This window comes from Microchirus variegatus (genome assembly GCF_963457635.1).
Source record: "Microchirus variegatus genome assembly, chromosome: 10".
NCBI lineage: Eukaryota > Metazoa > Chordata > Actinopteri > Pleuronectiformes > Soleidae > Microchirus > Microchirus variegatus.
In genome coordinates, this window is record NC_139811.1 from 9,054,107 (window position 1) to 9,076,573 (window position 22,467).

The window sequence follows — 22,467 nt, forward strand, 5'->3', positions numbered from 1 at the left end:
GTGAATGTGGACACTCGTGTTGTAATATAACGCGTTATCTCTTCATCATGGTTTGCTGAAAATGAGTCAACCATTGGCTGAACAGATATGTTAGATGCCTTTTTATGTTTGGTGTGATTAATGAAGACGAGATGAATACGTGTCACTGTGATAACGAGTGTATTTCTATAATGGGGGACAATAGCAATAACAGGGACATTAAGTTGTTTTTTAGTGCAGGTTCTCGTCTATTATTATCCCATTTTTAGTTCCATCATTTGTTCCACTCTGAAAAATGTGTCAGGAGGCATTGACTTGTGCAGAAATAACAACTTTATTTCAAGTGAGAGTGAAGGATCATTAGTCATCGCGTCACATGCTTAGGCCTGCGGTGTTGCTGTTATTAAGACGCCGTGGTACTGTGCTGGCAGCAGTTATACAAGAGATTAAATACTAATATGGCAGTAACAGTCGAGAGGTTTCCTCACAACGGAGAGACACGATCGACAAACGCGAAACAAATATAAATAGGAAAGGCAAAACTCATAGCAACATTACAGAGGTTTAACACAGCGATACGGATAAATCACTATTGCTAAATGTTAATTGGCTTTAAGCGCCATTAGACTGTGTATTAAAACAAACAGTGTCACATGCATATTGTTCATATCGGTGTCCAGTAATAATAAAGTAAAATATCAGTGATATACATTAAAAAAAAAAAAAGGAAAATAAAAGGACAAGGAGACTAAAATACGTAGACAGTTTTTTGTTACTGCTAAATATTACAGGTGGAGAAAACACAGAGACAAATCGGATTATAAAAGAGGACAAGTTGACTAATAGGTTACAAAAGAATGGAAATTATACAAACAGGATAAAAAAAATAGCTTGTTGCCTGTGTGTTATGTTCGTTAGTCACAAATATTATTAAGGTCAAGGCACATTTTACATTTAATATAAGGCTGTGTAAAAGTTCAACTCCAGCAGGCTTTATTTGCTCAATCTCTGGCAACTGTTCCTCAGTCTTGGCATCACTCACCCCGAAATATATATATATATATATATATATATATATATATATATATATATATATATATATATATATATATATATATATATATATATATATATATATATATATATATATATATATAATGTTAAAGTTAAACTACATGACAATCATAAGATGTGATATTTCCACAAAAAAGATTATCTGACAAAGAAAGGACAGTGGTGCTGGCGTTTAGTGGAGATAGTAATGGCAAAAGCATTCAACATCAATATTAAAGTCAATGTGTAGAACGTTACAAAGGCTTTTATCAAACATGGCCAGTGGGAAAAATGTCCACCACTTTTACAGAATTGTCTTTTCATGAATATTCAACAAGGATACATGAGTATGAAAGTCATCACGATCATCAGTGCCTTTGTGACAAAAAAAACACACACACACAAAAGGAAACTAGTAAGCTACATAACGTAAGGTAGTTTTGACTTGTCTTGTTGGGAGAAACAGAAGATCTGTCGATTTATCTGTCGTTTTGGTCTCAATACTTTGGTCAATTTACAAATAATTAATAATAGCTGTTTGCTTCATAATATGTACATTTGTAATTTCAAGTAAATTTCATAGATAATCAGATTTTTTTTTTTTTGCCTAAATATAAATTTCATTTGAGAATACTCATCATGGCATTTGTCTTTCACGTGTCCATGTGACGTACCAAAATCATCTGAAATGAACACAACACTCATTTGAATTAAATAATGTGAGACAAATTTGCCAACGAAATCAGCATAAAGTTGTCGATATTCTGCTGTATTGATTTCCAAAAGCAATACACAACTAACATCTGATCGAGGGAGAGTCTTGCCTGAGAATTAAAAGGGCTGCAGCCAAATGCTCTCCTCGTACAAAAACATTGATTTCATTGATGCCCTTTATTATGTCCGGATCACACTTTCTGCATCTGTGTGCATGCAGATGTCCGCTAGGGTCCATGTTACATACATTTCTTTATTCCACCCATGTCCACGGTGTTGGACCGTATGGACCCTCTGTGGATGGATGCAAGCACGCCTCCAGTCTTGAGTCTGAGTGGACCAATGTGCTTCCTCCCTGTAGCGCGACACTTTCCAGTGTCCACTTGGTGGCACGCTCTTGTTGTCGAAGAAGATGGCAACCTTGCTCGAGGCTATATGACGAAGAACACTGGTACCAAAGCATGTACGACGCCGTGCTCCAACGATACAAGGACATACAAATGACTGCGAGCTATTGGTGAGAAATCTACTACTAAAATGGCACGTGAGATTGAGCGTGTATATGTGGAACACTAGACTGGCACCAACCTTAGTACTGTGGGCACATTATGTCTGTGTGGAAATGCAACACGGCTCTCAGCGGACAGGGGGTGTGTGGTATGACTTTGGCCGTAACTTGGGTCAAAATTCTAACCTTGTTCCATATTTAGATGTTAATACTCACTGTGTGCAATAATCCCTGTTGCTGCTCACCCCTTTGTTTAAGCGTGGGTTGTTGTAGACTCCAGTGTGCCACCTCTGATACACAATGAGTCAACAAACCAATGGGGACATGATTCTTTACTGCCTATAAACACTTGTAGTTGTGTTGTTGAAAATGACCTGAAACGCTCCAGTGGTGTTGAGTGTTCGCACTATTCCAGTAACACACTCTACTTCTACACCGTGCGCCCCCCTAATAATCAACCACGCCTTGAACGCCCCACGCTCCAAGATCATGCTTGGGCTGTGGCAGCATTTCTGCATCTGGGAAATGACGGAGTGGGGTTTCTCCCCACCAGCCTCCCCAGCCTCCTCCCCCGGTGCCTGCCCACTCCCCACAGCTCAGACCACCTTGACCTCCGATACCGCCAGCCTTGCTGTTATTGTTGCTGCTCCTGCTCCTCGGGTCTGACATGGGGGCTGAATCTGCACCAGTGCCCTCTGGTTTTGTTATCTGTCATGGCCGCGACAGTGTCGTGTAGACGGGCTGTTCCCAGTGTGTGGGGCTGTGTGACTGCGGTACACTAGCTGGGTCAGTGATGGGTGTGTACAGGGGCCTCTGGGAGGGACCCATGTAAGAGAAGGCTGAGTACAACCCCGGGGCCTGGCCTGAGTGGGCGTAATATGACCCTGTGGCCTGGTGATCAGCATATTCAGCAAACTGAGCCCTGGAGGCCAGTGAGGGGAAGGCAGAACTGTAGTGAGGAAGGCTAAGGGGCGCGTATGTGACATGGGAACCTGCTGAGACAGCTTCTACAAAGTGACCCCCAACACCTCCGGTTTCACTCTTGATCTGGGCCTTAGATGGGTCTGAGCCCAGGGGGGAGCTTTGGTGTTGTTGTGGGGGCTGCTGTTGCTTGGAGAGCCAGGCTGCTGAGTGTCCACTGGCCGCTGCCAGAGCTGAGGAGATTCCGTAGGTGTACGGTGAAGCTGACGACGCTGTTATAGCCGGGCCTCCTGCAGAAGTTTGTCCAACCCCTGGGTGGCCATTTGGGGGAAGATATTGGTCAAACTCATTGACGTCAAAGGGCTCCATGTTGGCCATCACCTCGTGGCTTATCTCACCAATGTCCACATTACCAAAGTCAATCTGAGGTTTCCCCGGTCCCACGGCGCCTGAGCTACCCTCTGGTCCTGTTGAACCACGAGAGCCTGCACTACCAGAACCCTCTCTCTTTCCATCCCCTGCTTTCCCTGACTGAGGCTCTGTCTTAGGAGTTGTGGGAGGCGTTGGAGGACTGTGGCTTTGACCTGTAGAGGCACAGGAAAACATTTAGTTACAGCTCTGTTTCATGGCAGATACAAACTACATATCTGTATATATGAGAGTTGGTTGAAGGTTAATATAACGATGTGACATGAATGCTGTCAGTGTGATAGTGGAAGGGAGCCCTAGCCCACCTGCAGCATGAGGGTGGTGCCCATCTGCCAGAGGGGACCGGGCTCCCCCACTGGGGGCCATGTCCAGTTGAAGGCCCTTGTAGTGGGATTGGCTGTGGCTGACCTCACCCTCCGAATGGCCGTCAGCCTCACTTCCTGATCCAGATCCAAGCTTGCCGTTCTTGCGGCGTCGTGGCTGGTATTTGTAGTCAGGGTAGTCCTTCTTGTGCTGCTTCCTCAGCCTCTCTGCTTCCTCGATGAAGGGTCGCTTGTCTCTCTCATTGAGCAGTCTTTGATAATAAGAACATGGAGGAGATTGTGTTTGTTCACATTAGAAGAAGAAGAAGAAAAAGAAGAAGAGAAATAACTGAATGAACATGAAACCAAATCTTAACCGCTCAGAATTCTAGAGGAAGTCAAAGATCTTCGGCAGGAAAATCCTCATTAACACGTTAAATTTCTGTTGCTTCTTGGAGATTATTCAGCCACTGCATCTGTGCAGCTGTATCTAATGTTATGTCTGCTAAGGGCTTTTGACTTTGACGGTAATTAAATAATGAAGTCCCATAGAAGCATCCTGTCTGAGCCCCTTATTACTGCTGCTGAAAGAAATGGCATGAGAAACTCCCGACCTTCCCCAGCCTCCCTGTTCATCATCATTCTGGCCCAATTAACCAATCATACCCGAGTCCAAGGTCAAGTCTTCATCTTGTTAATGTTCGTCCCAACAGGGTTAATGAAATTAACCTTCCCGATCTTGCTTTTCAGAAAAATAGTGAGCATTATAGGAAAGTAGCGGAGGAGAAAAAAGTTCCATTCAAATTTAAGAACGGCAAAGGCTCAGTTATCAAAGAGATGCCCACACAGTTGGATTCTTGTCACAGAAATATCTGTGAATTCAAAGCACTTCTAAGAAACCTATGTAACAAGAAATAGTTGTCTAGCAAATAATAGAAGGGTCCTTTTGAAATGAAAGTTTAAATAACATGAAAAAAAAAAACTTCACTTTTAACTTTCAGAGTTGAAAAGCTTTGATTATAAGCGGAACGCCTCCGAAAATCCCCTCTTATTTCCTCAGGAGCCAGATGCTCTATCTACGTGACCAAAAAATTAACGTGTATGAAATTAGCCTGGATTCAGTCACATGTGACCATTGCACACTCACAGCAGACCGTGTTGTTTAGCTGGTGAGCTGTGATCAGAAGTGAGGAAGGCCTGTCGTTTTCCCCTAAAAGTTAGTTAGTGGAAATACATTTTCATAAAAAGGTAATGGCACCCCATAAAAAAATGACATGTTTGACAGCTGAGGCAAAACTAGGAAGATTTAAGAAGGGGAAATAGAGACATGAAGGTTAAATGCAGTAGTGTCAATATACACCACGTGAGTAAAGCTGACCTGATGAGAAATTCGATTTTGAGGTGTTACAGATCAGTTTTTTCTTTGGACCCAATATGTCAGTATGTATTATCAAGTTGAAAGAAGTATTTTTAAGGCAACAGGTGAACTTTTGTGTTTAAAGTTAAACTTTAAAGGTGCATTATGTAATAAATCTAAATCAACTGGCCATAAAATCCTCCTAATATGTCACAGAGACTCAGGAATAATGTTCATATAACAAACTGAACTCACCAACAACAACAGTGCAGCCAAAATATTTGCATTAAACAAAAATATTTTGCAGACTGCAAATCATGTTTGTTTTGAAATCATGTTTTGGCATGTGGCGCCACCTACCGCCGTCTACCAATCATTGCAGTCAGTAGAGTCTCAGCTGCCGAGCAACCACGGGTTGCCAGTTACGTCAGAAAACAAAACCTAAAAGACCTCGGTATTTTGAATTTGAATGTAGTAACCGTTTTGGCCACATTCTTACATATGGCACCTTTAAAATGTCTTAGTGCAAGTTTTGTTAAACTAAAGTTCAAAAGCAGGGATTTGTTTGTTTGTATGATTACTAATTTTTTTATCACAGCATCTCTAGACCCACTTAAGTCCTCGACACTACCTTTTACAGCCGAGTGTGAGCGTCCTGCAGTACAGACACTGGACACTAGGTGGACTATCGCCACTGAAAGTGACCTCCTCACCTCCACAGTTTCCCCAGCGTCTTGCTGAGCTCCGCGTTGTGCAGGTGCGGGTGTTGGTCTGCCAGTTTCCTCCGCGCCGCCTGCGCCCACACCATGAATGCGTTCATGGGCCTCTTCACGTGCGGCTTGTTCTTGCCTCCGGCGTTCACGCGCACCGGCATGGGCACGAGGGTCCAGTCGTAGCAGTTAAGCACCTGACTCACCGCCTCGCGGATCCCCGTGGGGAAGCGTTCCTCCTCGTCGTCCGATCGCGCCGAGGAACAGCCCGCTGACGCGTCGTCCCGCAGGCTCGCCAGCTGCGCCTGCTGGTGCCCGTGCAGAGGCGAGTCCCCTCCAGCCGTGGCCCCGGAGGACTGTCCCGGAGACAGCGAGCGGCTGTCGTCCGACATCCCGGGACTGAGCTCAACCTCCGATAAGCTCTGCTCCTCTCTAGACATCTTCCTACACACGCAAACCTCCAGGTGCACAGAGGATGTAAGGCCTAAACGATGAGCTCTATGTGTGTGTGTGTGTGTGTGTGTGTGTGTGTGTGTGTGGATGTGTGTGTGTTTGTGTGTTTGTGTCTCTCTCTCTGCTGTTGTCTGTCCCTTCAGCACCGCTGTCTGATCTGTGTCTGAATCTGAATCCTTATAATATAAACTGCCAGTCTGTCTCTACTCTCAGCCTCCGTTGCAAAACTCTATGAGGATTCCACATTAAAGTTCTTTCCATCCGGGTGGTTGGTATCATAGGCGGCTCAGTGCGCACCTTGGACCCCAGTTTACCTGCTAAAACACAAATGCCTGCGCCCGACTCACCGGCTCTCACTTCCCTCCTTACTTCCCCTTCTCTCTCTCTCCGTCTCCCTCCTTGCGTGTCCCGCGATGGAAATCCAGTGGAGAAGACCTGAAACAGCAGGAGTTGAGTCGTGTCAGAGTTTCATTCAAAAGACTTAAAAACTGAAAAAACTGAACTTGCAGGGAGGAGGTGCTGCAAAACAGAGGCGTGCACAGGACTTACCGGGGCCCACGAGCACAAGTCAGTTAAAGGACAAAGTATAACAGTGACTAATCTTGTACTTGCATGGTTATTTTTTTTTTTAAATAACCATGCACACAGGCTGATGTTGAATAGACTAAATACAACACGTTTCTACAAAGTTGTACTGTCAGCCTTGAAGAAATTACAACTAAAATCCAGGAATTATGCAATGGGCCTATTTAAAAAAAAGAAAAAAGAAATGAACACAAATGTCTTTCAAACAGAGTCTCTTACCTGGTCAAAGGAGCTGGTGTTTGAGCACCATCTGTAGATGTTAACGTCTTAAAGGAAATGCATGTTTAATGTGACTTGCATTTTCGGATTTGATTAATCTCAAGTGATCCTTGAGATTATATACTGTATTTGTGACTATATGTGTAATGTACAACACTCCCACTGAGGCCTCCAACTCAGTCAGTTTACCATAATACACTAAATGTTGCCATATCCATTAAAACGCACGTGTTTTATTCTGTGATAGCAGAATACTTGGAGTATATTTTGCAGAGGCTTCTGTTGAAGCTACTGTTTAAGGTTTGCCAGTTATTCCAAGCTCCCCGGAGAGAAGGTGTTGTAATGACATGAAGCCGCAGCAGCAGCAGCACAGTCCTCGTATTTATACTCCACACTTCTTGGATAAACACAGTCTGGCGCTGGAAATATAAACTTCGTGCATGTGCGTGTGTAAATTAGACACAGTGTGTTTGTTAAACAGGAGCAGGTCTATGTCGCGGGAGGAAAATACCTCCTTGTTTTTGTCCATTAAATCAACACCCAGAACCCCAACTTTACTACCTGGATGTGAATTAGCGAACTCGCAGTGAACCAGGAGCGCGCTCGAGTTTCATGTTGCAGGAAAATGAGTGATGGAGTTATGGAATAGGTGTTCCCCGTGGAAGTCGGCCGTAAATCTTTTGGTAACACAGCGATAATTAAAGACTGGCATTTGGCTGATTGCAAAGCAAAAAAAAAAAATCATCACGTGACTCGTGATTAAAGTTCAAGCATGAAAGCATTTAATTACCGCCGCAGTGGATTTGAGCAACTTCATCCATTCCCAGCGCTTAAAGCTGAACGTATAAAGCTGCGCCATCTGTCCCAGGCGCATTAATGATAAATGACAGTCGCTGACCACCTGCTCTGAAAGGCCACTTCACTTCATCTCACTGTCATCGCCTCTCAAACGCGACAGACTGTGCGTAAACGCCGTGCGTAAAGCACCCGTGCGCCTCATTACGCACGTGTTTCTGTGTTCGTATAAGACACGCGCCTTGCGTTTAGGCCGAATGTCTTACGAAAGATAAGTCACTTGACGGAGTGCTGATAATTCCCTTTCGTCACTGGACATTATAAATGATAAAGTGTGATATTTCTCTCATGCGCCTCGAACGAGGAACAAACGACGCACTCGTCAGTCTGCAACTGCAAATGTCAGCCGATCATAAACGTCGTTTTCCGCGCACTGTGAACAAAACCATGCGTGTTTGTTTCTTCACTGGCGGAATTAATTTGTGCTATGTGACCTCATTATCTCCGCTCGATTTGACAACAAGGTCGAAATTATGTCTGGGTTGTTGTTGTTGTTTTTTCTTCTTCCTCTTTAGTTTTACGATAGTTTATGAATTACACGGCTCTCCTGCTTTTGATCGATTTGCGTTCTCCAGTGTGGAAAACGACTGTCGTCTCCTCAGTGAATGAAACAACGAAACACTTTAAACGTTAATGTCCAAACAGCTGTTGCAAGAACAACAAAAAAGAACCACTTTTTACACTGAAAACAACAACAAAAAAAGGAATTAAACATTTTAAAATAGACTGGTTAATAATAAGTTTTATATCACCTTAAAAATAAATATAAAATCACTTTACGTACTCAAAATAAACAAATTCACACATTTTATGGATTTTAAAAGTCTGTGGAGAGAAGAAATTATCAAATTCAGAGCAGCCACCGGCGTCACAGAGTGAAAGAGATGGAAATGCGCAGCGCCTTACTTCAGTAATGAGAAACGGAGGTCGCCGGTTTAGCACGAGAATCCGTGAGTTCCCGAGTTTCCAAAGTGACGCTCGATCCCCAGCCCCCTCGTTGCGCTGCCAGAGTATGAATGCCTGCTCTGTGTGTCTGCGCCGGGGCTTAAAGAGCTCCTTGTATCAGGCTGAGAGGGGGGGTAAAAAGATTCAGGGGGGTGCAAGTCTTAAAGGGGCACTACGTGCACATTTAGAGACCTCTGATTGGTCTAGCGCGCTCTCTCTCACACACACACACACACTGAAAAAATGTGAAAAGTTAAAAAAAATATATATATGGGAAAGAAAATTCAAGTTTTTGATTTTGTCAAATTAATCTGAGGCGCAAACACAGATTGCGCACATGCATTTTCACAAAGGAGGAGAATGTAGTTTCGATGATGTTATTTTACGCATAACTCCAGAGAGAGAGGCCGTTGAAGCTGTGTTAATATTGGGGCTCAATGTGCTGCAGCTAAACTTAATAATTCACATTCAGAAATAAATAAACAATAAATCAAACACTAAAATGAAGTCCTGCAAACACAAATAAACAGATGACAAACTGTGTTTTGGTAAATATATTCCCTAATAGTTGCTATAGTTATATATTAGAAAATAAGCAAAAATGTGATTATAATAGCTGTGATTATAGTCGTGAAATAATCGAAATGAAATCAGCGAAACCCGTTCACTTCAAAAACAATTCTTTAAACGCATTTTGTGAAAATTAAAACGGGAAAGACTTGTTGTGCATAACATCCCACAAATTAAAACATTTAATTTGGTCATATTTTGGTTACTTTTGGTTATATCAAAAGCATCGTTTTGCCATTGAATCACTGCAGCTTTTATTCAGAACATACGTTTAAATGTTAAGAAGAAAAATGCTTCTTTTTTAAAAATATATTTATGTATGTATTTATTTATTTATTTATTAGAAATGATCAGAAATGATCCGTGCCGGTAAATTAAGTTATTCATTTTATTTATTATTGTGGAACAAGATAACAACAAGATAAATTGGATTAAAAGGGCCACACTTTGCGCCTGACGGCACACACGCATCCAGAGAAGGGGCTTCATTAATTTAACCTCTGTTCGCACATCACGTGTGTGCGTATAGTCGAGACTTTGTCGTTTTGTGATGTTAATAATCGCATCAACAGCGCGCGGTTCAAAAACAAACAGCACACAGAGGAGAGAGAGAGAGAGCGCAGGGCCCGGACAGTGTGGGCCCGCGTCCACGGTTACAAACACACGCTGTTCCTCACTACAATGACCCCTTGTATCCCCGACATGCGACACACTGGCCCCCGATCCAAAAATCACCACTTCTTCATGATCCATGGATGTGGACTGTGATAAGGAGAGTCCTGTAACCATGAGTGCACCTCTGCGTGCTTCCTCCGCTCCCTTTGTTTTTGCCTATCTCAGGTGAATTGTAATCATGTGATCGAATGCGCACCCCCCCCCCCCCTTCCCCCCTGAAATGAAAAAAAAAATGGGGAGGTTGAAGGACAAAAAGCAGTTTTGTGCATACGGGAAAAGAAAAGAAGCAAAAGCCTTGTGTCTTCTCTTTCACTGGCACTCTTTATCTGCGCCTCAACAAACTGTGACACAGACGGGGAAACATGCTCCAGGAGCGCGGAGCTGTGGAGGGACTGTCCGAATCCTGCAGCTTCAAACCGGGCACCTGCACAGAGACGCTCCGGGGATTATTCTGCCGCTGGGCAGCTGAGGATTTACGGCCTTCCCTTTGACGTGAGTGTGTGTGTGTGTGTGTGTGTGTGTGTGCGCGCGCATGTGCGTGTGAGTGAGCGTGCGCGCGCGCACGGATAATGAATATGGGGGCGCAAATTAAGGGGAATGAACATGGCCCAACTTAGTTATATCAAGTGATGGCGGTTACACGTCATTTCGGTGTGGCTAATTCGTTTAAGGGACTTGGACTTGAACTGTGACGACACGCTCGAAAATATGTTTACTGTCGTCATTTTCCAAACATGACCCAGAGTCATCATTTTACTACTGAATAACAAACAAATAAAGACGAAAACAATCAGTGAGTTGAAGCTTTAAGGAAAACAAACAAAAAAATCAACACATTTTACACAAGATTGTAATTATTCAAGTCTATAATTATGAGCAGCCACATTAATTAATTAATTAATTAATTAATTAATTAATTAATTAATTAATTAATTAATTAATTAATTTCTTTTTATTTCCCGCGGTAAAAAGAATTACAAAATCAACAAATTACGTGAATCCAGCGTCCTCCTGCAGCAGTTTAAAAGTAGGCCAATCTTTTTTTCTTTTTTTTATGTAGCCTACTTTTTTTTTTTTTATAAAGCGTTTTATAAAACTTAACATGACAAAATTAATTTTCATCAAAGAAAAAAGGCCTTCTGAGTTTTTTCTCTCTTAATAATTTAATTTAATAATGTTCTTTAAATTATTTACTGCACAATCTGTACTTTAATTTTTACATTTTCAGTGATGGATGGAAACTATACTTGTATGTGAGTTAATGTGAATGAATTTCAATTTCCATTTAGTTTCATTATGCACATACACACTAAGTAGAGACTATACCTCTTTCCGTCGCTCCAGTTTTACTCTATCAGGGTAAAAGCACTGTACCTTTCTCAGTGTGTACAGGTACATTTTTGTCACTAGGAGTGCAGAAATGTTTCTTTAGAGGTACAAACAAGCAGGTACACATTTTAAAGGTACAGTGCTGGAGCGGCAAAGCATTTGTACCTATTTAAGGTACAGTCTCGTACTTTGGTTTCTTAGTGTGTACAATTTCACCTCAAGGCCGTATAATGATAAGTATATGCCATATAAGTATGACGTGGCCTTAACTCCTGACCGTCACTCTGCAACTCTGCAGCATCCAGTTGTTTTCACGCTGTGTTTATTATGACCTGGACTGGAGAGAACAGAGTGACACAGCCGTTGCCCTGTCATGTGACAGAGATGATGTAGTTTGTTGTGAAACAGACGTGGACACACGCACACAAAAAAGACACACAACACACACTGAGTGGAATGTCAGCAGGTTGTGGGTTTTGCAGAATCCAAACATGTGGCTTTACAGTCCTGTGACCATGAGGCGGAGTCTCCACCTGGGGGTGGGGAGCAATCACCTCAGAGGCTGTACACACACACACACACACACACACACACACACACACACACACACACACACACACGCTTGGGCAGCATTCGATGTGAGGACGCCTCATAGACATAATGGATTCCCCCTTACCCTAACCTGAACTACTGCAACTATGCCTAACCCTAACCTTAACCCACTTCTAACCCTAAAACCAAGTGAAAAAAGCCCTTTAAAGATGCAAGAACCAGACAAAATGTCCTCACTTTCTCAAAATGTCCTCACTCCCTATATATGGTTTGTACAATTTGTGGTCCTCGTAAAGCAACAAATACAAGTACACACACAAACACACACTCGTTCTCACGACTTCACCCGTTTCTGTTAGCATAAAATACGCAAACCCTCGTTTATTTTTCTTCGTCAGGAAAAACAAACTCTCACTCAAAAAGATAGCACTGTAACAGAAAGTCAAATCCTGTTTGAACCCGTATGTTTGTTTGTGTTTATCGTGCCACCGCGTGCAGGCGACCATAAACAAACTCACAAACATACAGTATACATTATGAAAAGAATGTCAGCCTATAAAGGAATTTTAAATAGGGAAGAGAAAGAGGAAAAGGTCACATAACCACAAGTCATTTTACATCCAATGCATACAACAGTGTTTCCTGTAGGTTTAATTCAGACTGGATGGATATTTAAAACAAAAAAACAATCTAAATATAAAGCAGTTTTATTTAATGTATCCTTAAAAGACAGTTTTTCCACTCCCGTGGTAAACCCTGCTGACTCACTGGAGGCAGTGATCTGTCTGTCCATAATTTCTGCAGTGTTGTATAGAAAAAAACCCTCCATGTATGCAACTCTCTATATGCATCACTGCAGACAAGAGAGGTCAGAGGTAACATGTGACCTCAGCTCAAAGCCAGTGCAAAGGTCATGCAAAGGTCAACCTTTTAATGGGATCAAGTAACGGACTCATTTAAGTCGGTCACTATAAATGTAGTTACGTGCGATTTTTGTGATGCAAAGTGATTCACAAATGCAGTCACGGACAAACAACGCAACACAAATAAACAGATGAAAATGAAAGACGTAGAGTAAGACTAGGTTTGACAGCCAAAGGAGGAGCAAATCAACTATTTATACTATTATTTATTAAGCTAAAAAGAGGAAACTACTATAGGTTTCGCAGTCAAATTTGTTTTAAACACGTTGGTTTAAAACATCTGACGTTGTGCCTTTAAAGCCTCGGTGTGTAACTTTCTTTGTCGCCGTTGACGTAACATTTGTATTCAGAGAAATATTTAACTAACTCATGGCTGCCCTGTGTCTTTTCCTGATCTCCCGTCTACTCCCCTCACTCTCATTCCCTCTTACCTGGTTTCCCTGCATGCACCTGTGCAGCAGCAGGGGAGCAGGTGTGTCCACTATTTTGTGTTCAGTGAAGTGAGTGAAGTCGAGCTTGCAGCAGGATCCGGTGGGCCGATGTTATTGCAGCTATTACGTTGTTATGAACGCAGTCAACCGTGTCTTATATTTTACAATTAAAGTAGCAGTCAAAGCTCGAGTTCCTCTGGGGGGGGGGGGGGGGGGGGGGGTCAAAGGTCAAGTTTAAGCACAAAATGGCACACAAAAGGTGGAGGCACAGGCTCTTTGTTCTTTTTGAATTGAAGTTATTAGGCTATAATTTTATTGGGTCACAAACATAGATTTTTCTATTGTAAATGAATGCAGCTGTGTTACATTTAAATCAGTCCCCGTGTTTAACGTCTATGAATCCTGCCTTTGAACACCAACATTGCTATTCTTCAGTGTTAGTCCTTCTGTGTGTGTGTGTGTGTTTGTTTGTGTTCTTGTACTTATGGCATACTGAGGACCAGTGAGGGTTTTTAACCAACAAAGTGAGGTCATTTTTACAAAGTGAGGACATTTTTGACGGTCCTCACTTTGTTTTCATTGAAATCACTTCCTGAGGTTGTAAACATGTTTTATTTTTTAACAGAGGTCATCAATTTGGTACAAAAACCCGTTTTCCAGCCCTGGTGTTTCACACGCGTTTTGCTCTGGGGCTCCACCTGCAGACATGTTATGGTACTGCACCCAGTAGTTCTTTATAGATGTCATTCAAGAAGTAGATATTTGTAATTGTGTTGATTTATAAAGTGGAAATGCTGGTCCTCACTTTGTCAGCACTTTTACCCGGTCCTCAGTATACAGCAAGTACGAGTGTGTGTGTGTGTGTGTGTGAGGTTGGCAGGAACTTGGACAGGCTTTGATTGCAGCTGGGTAGTGAGGTACGGTGCTGTGTGTGTGTGTGTGTTAAATGTGGGAATTAGATTTTTTTTTTGCATGCTTGCTACTCTGTGCCTGTTTGCGTGCGCGTGTGTGTGTGTGTCTGCCGTTGTGAATAGCTCATTGTGTGTTGTGCCTCATATCATTGCTTGCCAGCCAAAGGAAAGATTCCAGTTACTTCAATTGTGTGAGAGGGAACATCTAAAGGAAACTGATATGTGGGGGGGGGGGGGTTGAGGTGATGGTGGTGTACGGAAGGGTGGTGCTGCTGCTGCTGCTGCTGCTGCTGAGAGGGTCTCGGGTGAGAGAGAAAGTGTTAGGTTACCTGTGGCTGATCTCTGCTGGTGTTTGAGAGTTCCTGACTGTGTCCATTTATGCTCTCGTGTGCTCGTCGTCATCGTCGTGTGATTTAGGTTTACATTTATTTGACCTCGGCAATGTTTTGGATGTGATTTTCAACACTGTCTTTCTGCTTTTTATTTACAATCGCAGATAACCAGTGACATTCCCATCTTATAGTATTTGAATTTATAATATCTTAAGTATCAGTAGCCAGGATCCCGTCTCCTGAACAGCAGATCCTCCTGCTCCGGGCACTAGTCCAGGCACATCCAGTTGCGTACATTGAACCGCAGAAGAAGAAGAGCGTCCGTTGTGGAGGTGTTTCCCCTGCGACAGTGTCGTCCGACTCCGGGTCAAAGTCGCAAAAGGGACTGCGGCAGGGAGTTGTGATGAAGCCATTTTTAAACATTGTTAAAACAATGTTTTCATAACGAGTAGCAGTGCATCCACCGTTCCAGAGGGGGGAGCTGCACATCTGAGAGCTGATGCACTAATTAAGTCACTTCCAGGTACCTGGCCAATCACAAGACAGTTGAGAAAGCACTCCTTGGCTGACCAATCACAACGCAGTCTGTCTTCTGTGAGGAGAGATCAGTCTGTCAGTCTGAAACAGCACGGCTGATGAGAGCTTCAGTGAGGAGAGATTTCTATCGGCTCGTTCGCAGCAACTAGGAGGTTTTTGACAATAAAAACAAGTTAATGTATATAAGTAGACCTCCATAACTCACATATATATGCGATAGGACCACTCTATGGGAGCTTTAAAGGAATCTGTTAGAATTAAAATAAACTTGCTAAAACGTCTTATTTCTCCAGAATCATCCAATCCAATAAATGACACCAAACAAGAGTCAACTCTTAACTCTGTGGCTCAACTGAGGCGTTTTCTTTACAAATGTGGCGCCGTTTAAAAGGGAAATAAACAGTACACGGTATATAGTTGTTACAAAAAAAAAATCAACACGAATTTGCTTACTTTTTGTGCTAAGTTTACAGTGATAAACAAGCAGACACACTTTATTATTAGCCAAGACCAGCCAGAAGAACTGTGGGCTTTCCCTGCTCTGCCACAGCTGTGGCAGCAAGCAGAAGCATAGGGGAAAAGGGGGGACGCTGCTGGGGGAATAAGAGAAAGAGAGTCCTCAATGGTGCCTTGTCTTCATCACAACTGTGCCCTGTCCCCTCAGAGTCAGAATCAGTCACATCATCCATTTTGCTCTAAGTACTCTCTCGATCAACCATGCAGTCTGAATTGTGTATGTGTATATATGTGCTTTTTTGGCACTACAACCTCTCACATTACATTACATTACATTATAAGCAGATTTCACGCCGCGATTTGGAAACTCCCAAACAGCCCGTATCTGTAGGACAAGGGAACATGCCTGAAAAATGATAATTGAGCGGAATGAGAGGCGAGGGAGGTGGAGATTGAGTCATTGGCAGGAAAATGTTGAAAACGATGTTCAAGAATTCAGCCTCGGCAACAACGGTGTCCTTTGTCTGGTTTGATTGTTGTTCGGGACATCATCACGCAGCCATGATGCCTCGTAAAATGCTAACTTTCTGTCTCTGTCTGTTTTTTATTTCCCCTCAGAGGCAAAACAAAATGATCAAGTAACATCTGATTTAGCTCGACCTCGATCCTGGTCGCAGTGCAGTGTGGAGTTCACACACTTGTGTTGAAATTTGCTCAATCGCTTTATATATTATAAAACTGCTTTACCTGTTAAAAGTATGATATGTTAATTTGTGCAACAGTAATACAACACACTATTTACAGGGGCTTTCTTTGCCTAATACAACTACCTGATTATACTTCATGACACTATTGTAATTAGCTTAATGCTATGCTGCCTGCATATCTGTGTCATTTGTTCATCGCAACATTCTGAAAGAGACAATCACTCAGTTCATACATGGTGAATCTATGGGGCAGTATAGTGTGTCTATAAGTATAATGTGCTATTTAAAGGTGGATTATGTAATAAATCTAAAGCAACCGGCCATAAAAATCCTCCTAACATGTCACAGAGACTCAGGAATAATGTTCATATAACAAACTGAACTCACCAACAACAACAGTACAGACAAAATATTTGCATTAAAAAAATATATTTTGCAATTCTCCAAAAATCCTGTTTTGGCATGTGGCGCCACCTACAGCCATCTACCAATCATTGCAGTCAGTAGAGTCTCAGCTGCCGAGCAACCATGGGTTGCCAGTTACATCAGAAAACGAAACCTAAAAGACGTCAGTATTTTGAATTTGAATGTAGTAACAGTTTTTGGCCACATTCTTACATATGGCACCTTTAAAGCTGCAGTGTGTACTCACTATCTTTATTATACAAAATAAACAACCTTATCATCTTGTGCATCAGTATAAGAGCATGCCTGTCTTTTGAAATAGACCAATGTTCTTATTAGAGCTGAAACCATTCATTGATTCATCGATTATTAATCGATTACTAAATTTATCGTCAGCTATTTTGATAATCAATAATCGGTTTGAAGATTTTTTCATGATTAAAACAAGATTTCTGATTGTGAATATTTTCTTCTTTCTTTGTTCCACATAACAAAGAAATCATTAAAACTGAGAACATCGTCATTTCCAGGTTTGACATTTTCTGACCAAAATGGGCCAAACGATTAATCGAGAAAATAATCAACAGATTAATAGATTACGGAAATCGTTAGTTGCAGCTCTAGTTCTTATTGCTTATTAGGTGTCTACATACATCTCTGGCCATTGGACATGCCTTTACCATAATTGCATTGTCCAGTTCTGAGGCTGGACTGGACCCAAGCTTTACTTCCTTCTTGTTAACGTACATGCTGTGCCGTTGATATTAAATTAAATGACATTAAAACAGACTCGGGGAGAACAGGAAGAGGGGTGATGCTTCTTCAGATCAGATAATATGGAAAAGTGGGAGGACAACAACAAACAAAAAAAAGTCACTTCCCAATCATGAGTTTTTCTCGGAACATTGAATTAAGCAGCGTGAATGGGTGGGGGCCTGCAGGGTCTGGGGGCGGCTGGCCGCAAAGATGCCGGAATGAAAGAGGTTGTTGTTTAGTGCTGGGAGGAGGAGATGAAAGGGGAAAAGAGAGATGGAGAGTTTGTCGGGCATCACTCCTCTCTCCCATCGCCTTCTCGCCCTGCGGCCCTCCCTCACTCTGCCCATGTGAGCGAGAGTTCAAATGCAGGGCCCACAGCTGCACACACGCACACACGCACACACACACACACACACACACACACACACACACACACACACACACACACACACACACACACACACACACACACACACACACACACACACACACACACACACACACACACACAGAAGAACGGATGCACATATACATATACACTACCGTTCAAAAGTTTGGGCTCACCTATACAATTTTTTGCGGTGTTTTCCATTAAAAGTCACACTTTTATTCATCAAAAGAGTTGCAAAATGAATAGAAGATATAGTCAAGACATTGACACGATTAGAAATAATGATTTTTATTCAAAATAATAATAATTTTGCCCTTTCATCAAAGAACCAGAAAAACAGTTTTCAGCAGTGCTAGCATCATTGCGCAAGGGTTTTCAAGGGTTTTCTAAGCATCCAATAGCCTTCTAACGCCATTAGCAAACAATGTACCATTAGAACACTGGAAATTGGCCTCTATACACATATTCCATTAAAAACCAGATGTTTGCAGCTAGAATAGTCGTTTACCACATTAACAATGTATAGAGTGTATTTATGATTAATTTGATGTTATATTCATTCACCCCTCAGGGTTCAAAATAAATGTATTGAATAAAAAGTCACAATAAATTGCATGTAGAGTGAACATACATATTTATGCATCCAAATTTTCCACAAAAAGTGGAAAAAGGTGTGTGTCAGTTGTACTAAAGAAATTACATTTCCAGTGGCTGTCAGGGCACAGACATGCACTACTGTACGTGAGCAAACATGAACCTAACACAAACAACAATATGACAGTACTGCAGCAGAGGATGCACACTTTTACACTGCAGTGTACTCAGTGCTACCTCGGGTGTCAGTTGTCGGAATGAGCGATGATGGGCTGTATTTATTTTGTCGCCTGTAACTTCGTTACTCACGTTCAGTCCTGAGTGTCGATATCAGAAACAACATCAGCGTCCGCGCTTTGCGTCAGGCCCCGCAAACAAAGCCGGCCTTGTCGCGGTCAGCGAGAAACGTTTGTTAGTGTTCAGTGTTGTCTCTGTTTAATGGCACGTCCTCATGGTCAGTTGTGATAAAAAAAAAAACAAAAAAAAAAACACTGTTTCACTGACATTGCTGCTACACTGGTGTAGAAGAACACCACAATATATATGATATGTCACTTCCGGGTTGAGAGAGTTGAGTCTCAAATCTCGCGGCTGGGAAACACCATCAGAAAAGAGGATTTCTATCGGCTGGTTTACAGCAACTAGGAGGTTTTTGACCATAAAAGCAACTTTTTGTATGTAAGTAGACCTCCATAACTAACATATATGTGCAACAGGACCACTCTATTGACCTTTAAAGACACATTTGTTTTCATTAGGTTTTACCACAAAGTGAGTTGAACTTTCAATCGTGTTGTACTATGCGTGTGCAGATTTTAGACTTTAGTACAACACTGTGGTGCAACTCTGCTCTGTTTTAAAGTTGCCACATGTAAGAATGTGGCCAAAAACAGCTACTACATTCAAATTCAAAATACTGAGGTCTTTTAGGTTTCGTTTTCTGATGTAACTGGCAACCCGTGGTTGCTCGGCAGCTGAGACTCTACTGACTGCAATGATTGGTGGACGGCGGTAGGTGGCGCCACATGCCAAAACATGATTTCAAAACATGATTTGCAGTCTGCAAAAGATTTTTTTTAATGCAAATATTTTGTCTGTACTGTTGTTGTTGGTGAGTTCAGTTTGTTATATGAACATTATTCCTGAGTCTCTGTGACATATTAGGAGGATTTCATGGCCAGTTGCTTTAGATTTATTACTTAACGCACCTTTAAATGTGCTTTATACATAAAGTTGGATTGGATTGGATAGCAATCTCAGACTGAAGCCCCCTCATCCAACAAAAAGGCAGACTGGTGGAAAGGAAGCACAGGCAAAGGAGCGTCCTGAAATGAGGTTGTCCATAGCTAAATGTGGGGGAAATGCCCTGCGCCAACTAAAACGGAGAATGTTTTAGCATTGGACTCGAAGCTAAACTGATCCAAGCATATCAGCATCAGCTGATGAAGAAAAAAGACAAGAAAGAGAGAAGACACTGGGAGTACACAGATTTAAGAATTAAAAAGCACTCGATCAAAACAACAGGACAGCGCTTGTAAAAAGGGGTCACAGCAGTAACAGAGATCAGGGAAGATAGAGGGGAGGAAAAGGCACTGGGGAGAGGAGAGTAAATCCCAGGAGAGAGACGGACGGGTGGTAAAGTCCGGATGATGATGGACACACACCCACGCACACACACACACATAATTAGCATGCTAACAGGCAGTTAAATGTCCCACACAAAGGCTCACTGTTGAGCCGTGGTTGTTCACTTTGGAGACAATGCACAAAAGGAATCAGTGGAAGCCCCCTAAATCACCCTATAGCTGATGTGGCCCAGCACGACTTCTCCCGTTTTACCATTCCACTGATCACACTCATCCATTCACTCACTGGCTCGCTAATGAAAGGACGATCGCCTGCAGGCCTGCAGCGACTGAGCAGCTCACCCCTTCTTCCTGAGTTCCCCCTTTTCATCCTTTTTATCTGCCGACAGAAATGCCTCCAACGTGTCGGCTGGTTTTTTACTGTCAGGGTTCTTGTGACTGGGAACGGCAATAAACAGACACAGACAGACGGGGGACTTCCAATTAAAGAAAGATCATAACAGGACAACCGCAGGATGTCTGACTATTGACAAAGAATGACTTTAAAGCGACTAAAATATATAGAGAAAAATGTTTGAACAATATTAATAATACAGGAGCATGCAGTGACTGAAAAACGCCACGTTTTGCACATTTTACGTCAGCAGCAAACACAGGTGACACTAGTGCTAATTGATGTCAGAAATAATGGTGTTTTACTCACCACTATTTTTGCAAGCCAATCGTAAACCAGTTTATTCTGCAGTCAACAGGTGTGGAAGATGACATGATCACCAAGACTCACAACATAGCCACTTTCTGCAGACCATAATTTCCAACAAAAAATACTTTTTATGTTGACTGCAAACACTTCCTCACTCTGTTAGTGCAGTGAAATAAGAATTGCTATTGCTACATTACAGTGGCTGGGGGAGCTCTTAAAGGGGACATATTATGCAAAATCAACTTTTTAATCATTTTAATACTTATATTTGGGACTCTGGAGGGCCTAGGAGTAGGCAAAGTGTGAAAAAAGATGACTCACTCATGTTGCTGTGGTCCGCCTCAGTCTAAGTACAGGAGATAAAATACGCAATGTTGACTACCGCACTTCCGAAGCGTGGAAGTCGGCGAAGTGTTCTATTCTTGGCTGCACAGTGCAGCGCAGAGTTCTACACAAACTTCCAGCCTCAGAGGATTTATCTGTCCAGTAGATACATGTTATATATGACGGCAATGTGCCGGGCTAGAGTCGGCAAATGATGGCTTTTCCAAATGCTAACTGCTGTTAGCATGCCAGAGCCTCAGTGATGCTAACGTAGTTTCCTGTGTCATTTGCATTTAAAGAGACAGACACTCAAATCTGAGCGTTCTGAACAGGGCTGTTTTGTTCAGGGTGATTGAACTGCTGTGGTGCTTCATCCTTAAGGTGTTTTGACCAAAGCATGTCACAGACATGCTCATTAGGACACCAGGGAACTAGGTTAACTTAGAGAAATAGGGTAAAATATATCTCCTTTAATCAGTTTTACAGCACATGCATGGGAAAATACACTGGCAGGCCACTATATTAGGCACACATCAGCGGCACCCAGCCTGATCTTCTGCTGCTGTAGCCCATACGACGTGTTGGAGATGTTCTTCTGCACACCTTGGTTGCAAAGGGTAGTTATTTGAGTTACTGTTACCTTTCTATCGTTTTAAACCAGGCTGGTGGTCATTGTCCTCTGACCACCTGCATCAGCAGGTCGTCTTCACTGCGTTTGCACGCCTACGTGCACTGAGGCGATGCCACGTGATAGGCCGCTTCGATTTGCACGCTAACAACCTCGAACAGGTATACACAACACAGACGAGCATAGGAACATGCATGAAACACAGTACTTGTCTGTGCTGCTGGAAAACGTGTGATACATTCGTTTAAAAAAAAAAAAAGCCCACACAGATAAGGCATTGAACAACAACTGCTTGTGTATTTCTTATTTCCAGTGTGTTCAGCATTAACGAGCGTCAGTAAATTTAAACACCAGTGTAAGTGAGCATGACCCCACCTTTTAAGGTTTTATGTTTTAAGAAAGGCTCTTTTGAGTTCGTCTGAATGCTCAGTTACCATAAAGACAGTCAAAGACAGTTCAGTCTTACAGTATACACTCTGTGAGTCTTAGAACAGCGGGTCGACTGTGAATCTTCACTCATACACAGTGGAACCCTTTGAAGAGCAGTGAGACTGAAAGGTGTATCGTTATTTAATGGTAGCTTGTGATATGAACAGTATCATTTAGCTCCATATTAGCCTTTTACTT

The 22,467-nt window shown here is 42.3% G+C and overlaps 2 protein-coding genes across 2 annotated transcripts in view; one reads left to right on the forward strand and one right to left on the reverse strand.

Moving 5' to 3' along the window:
• The window catches only part of polr2f (RNA polymerase II, I and III subunit F), a 32,009-nt gene that overhangs the window by 4,904 nt on the left and 4,638 nt on the right, over positions 1-22,467 (forward strand). The gene's annotated exons all lie outside the window — the stretch shown is intronic.
• Positions 2,966-9,082, reverse strand: sox10 (SRY-box transcription factor 10; the record flags this gene model as incomplete). Its single annotated transcript, XM_083897119.1, has 4 exons — positions 8,992-9,082; positions 5,977-6,861; positions 3,910-4,178; positions 2,966-3,759 (listed from the first exon to the last, which is right to left on the reverse strand). The coding sequence occupies exons 2-4, from the start codon at positions 6,411-6,413 to the stop codon at positions 2,966-2,968; spliced, it is 1,500 nt and encodes a 499-aa protein (XP_083753245.1). The 5' UTR covers positions 6,414-6,861; positions 8,992-9,082.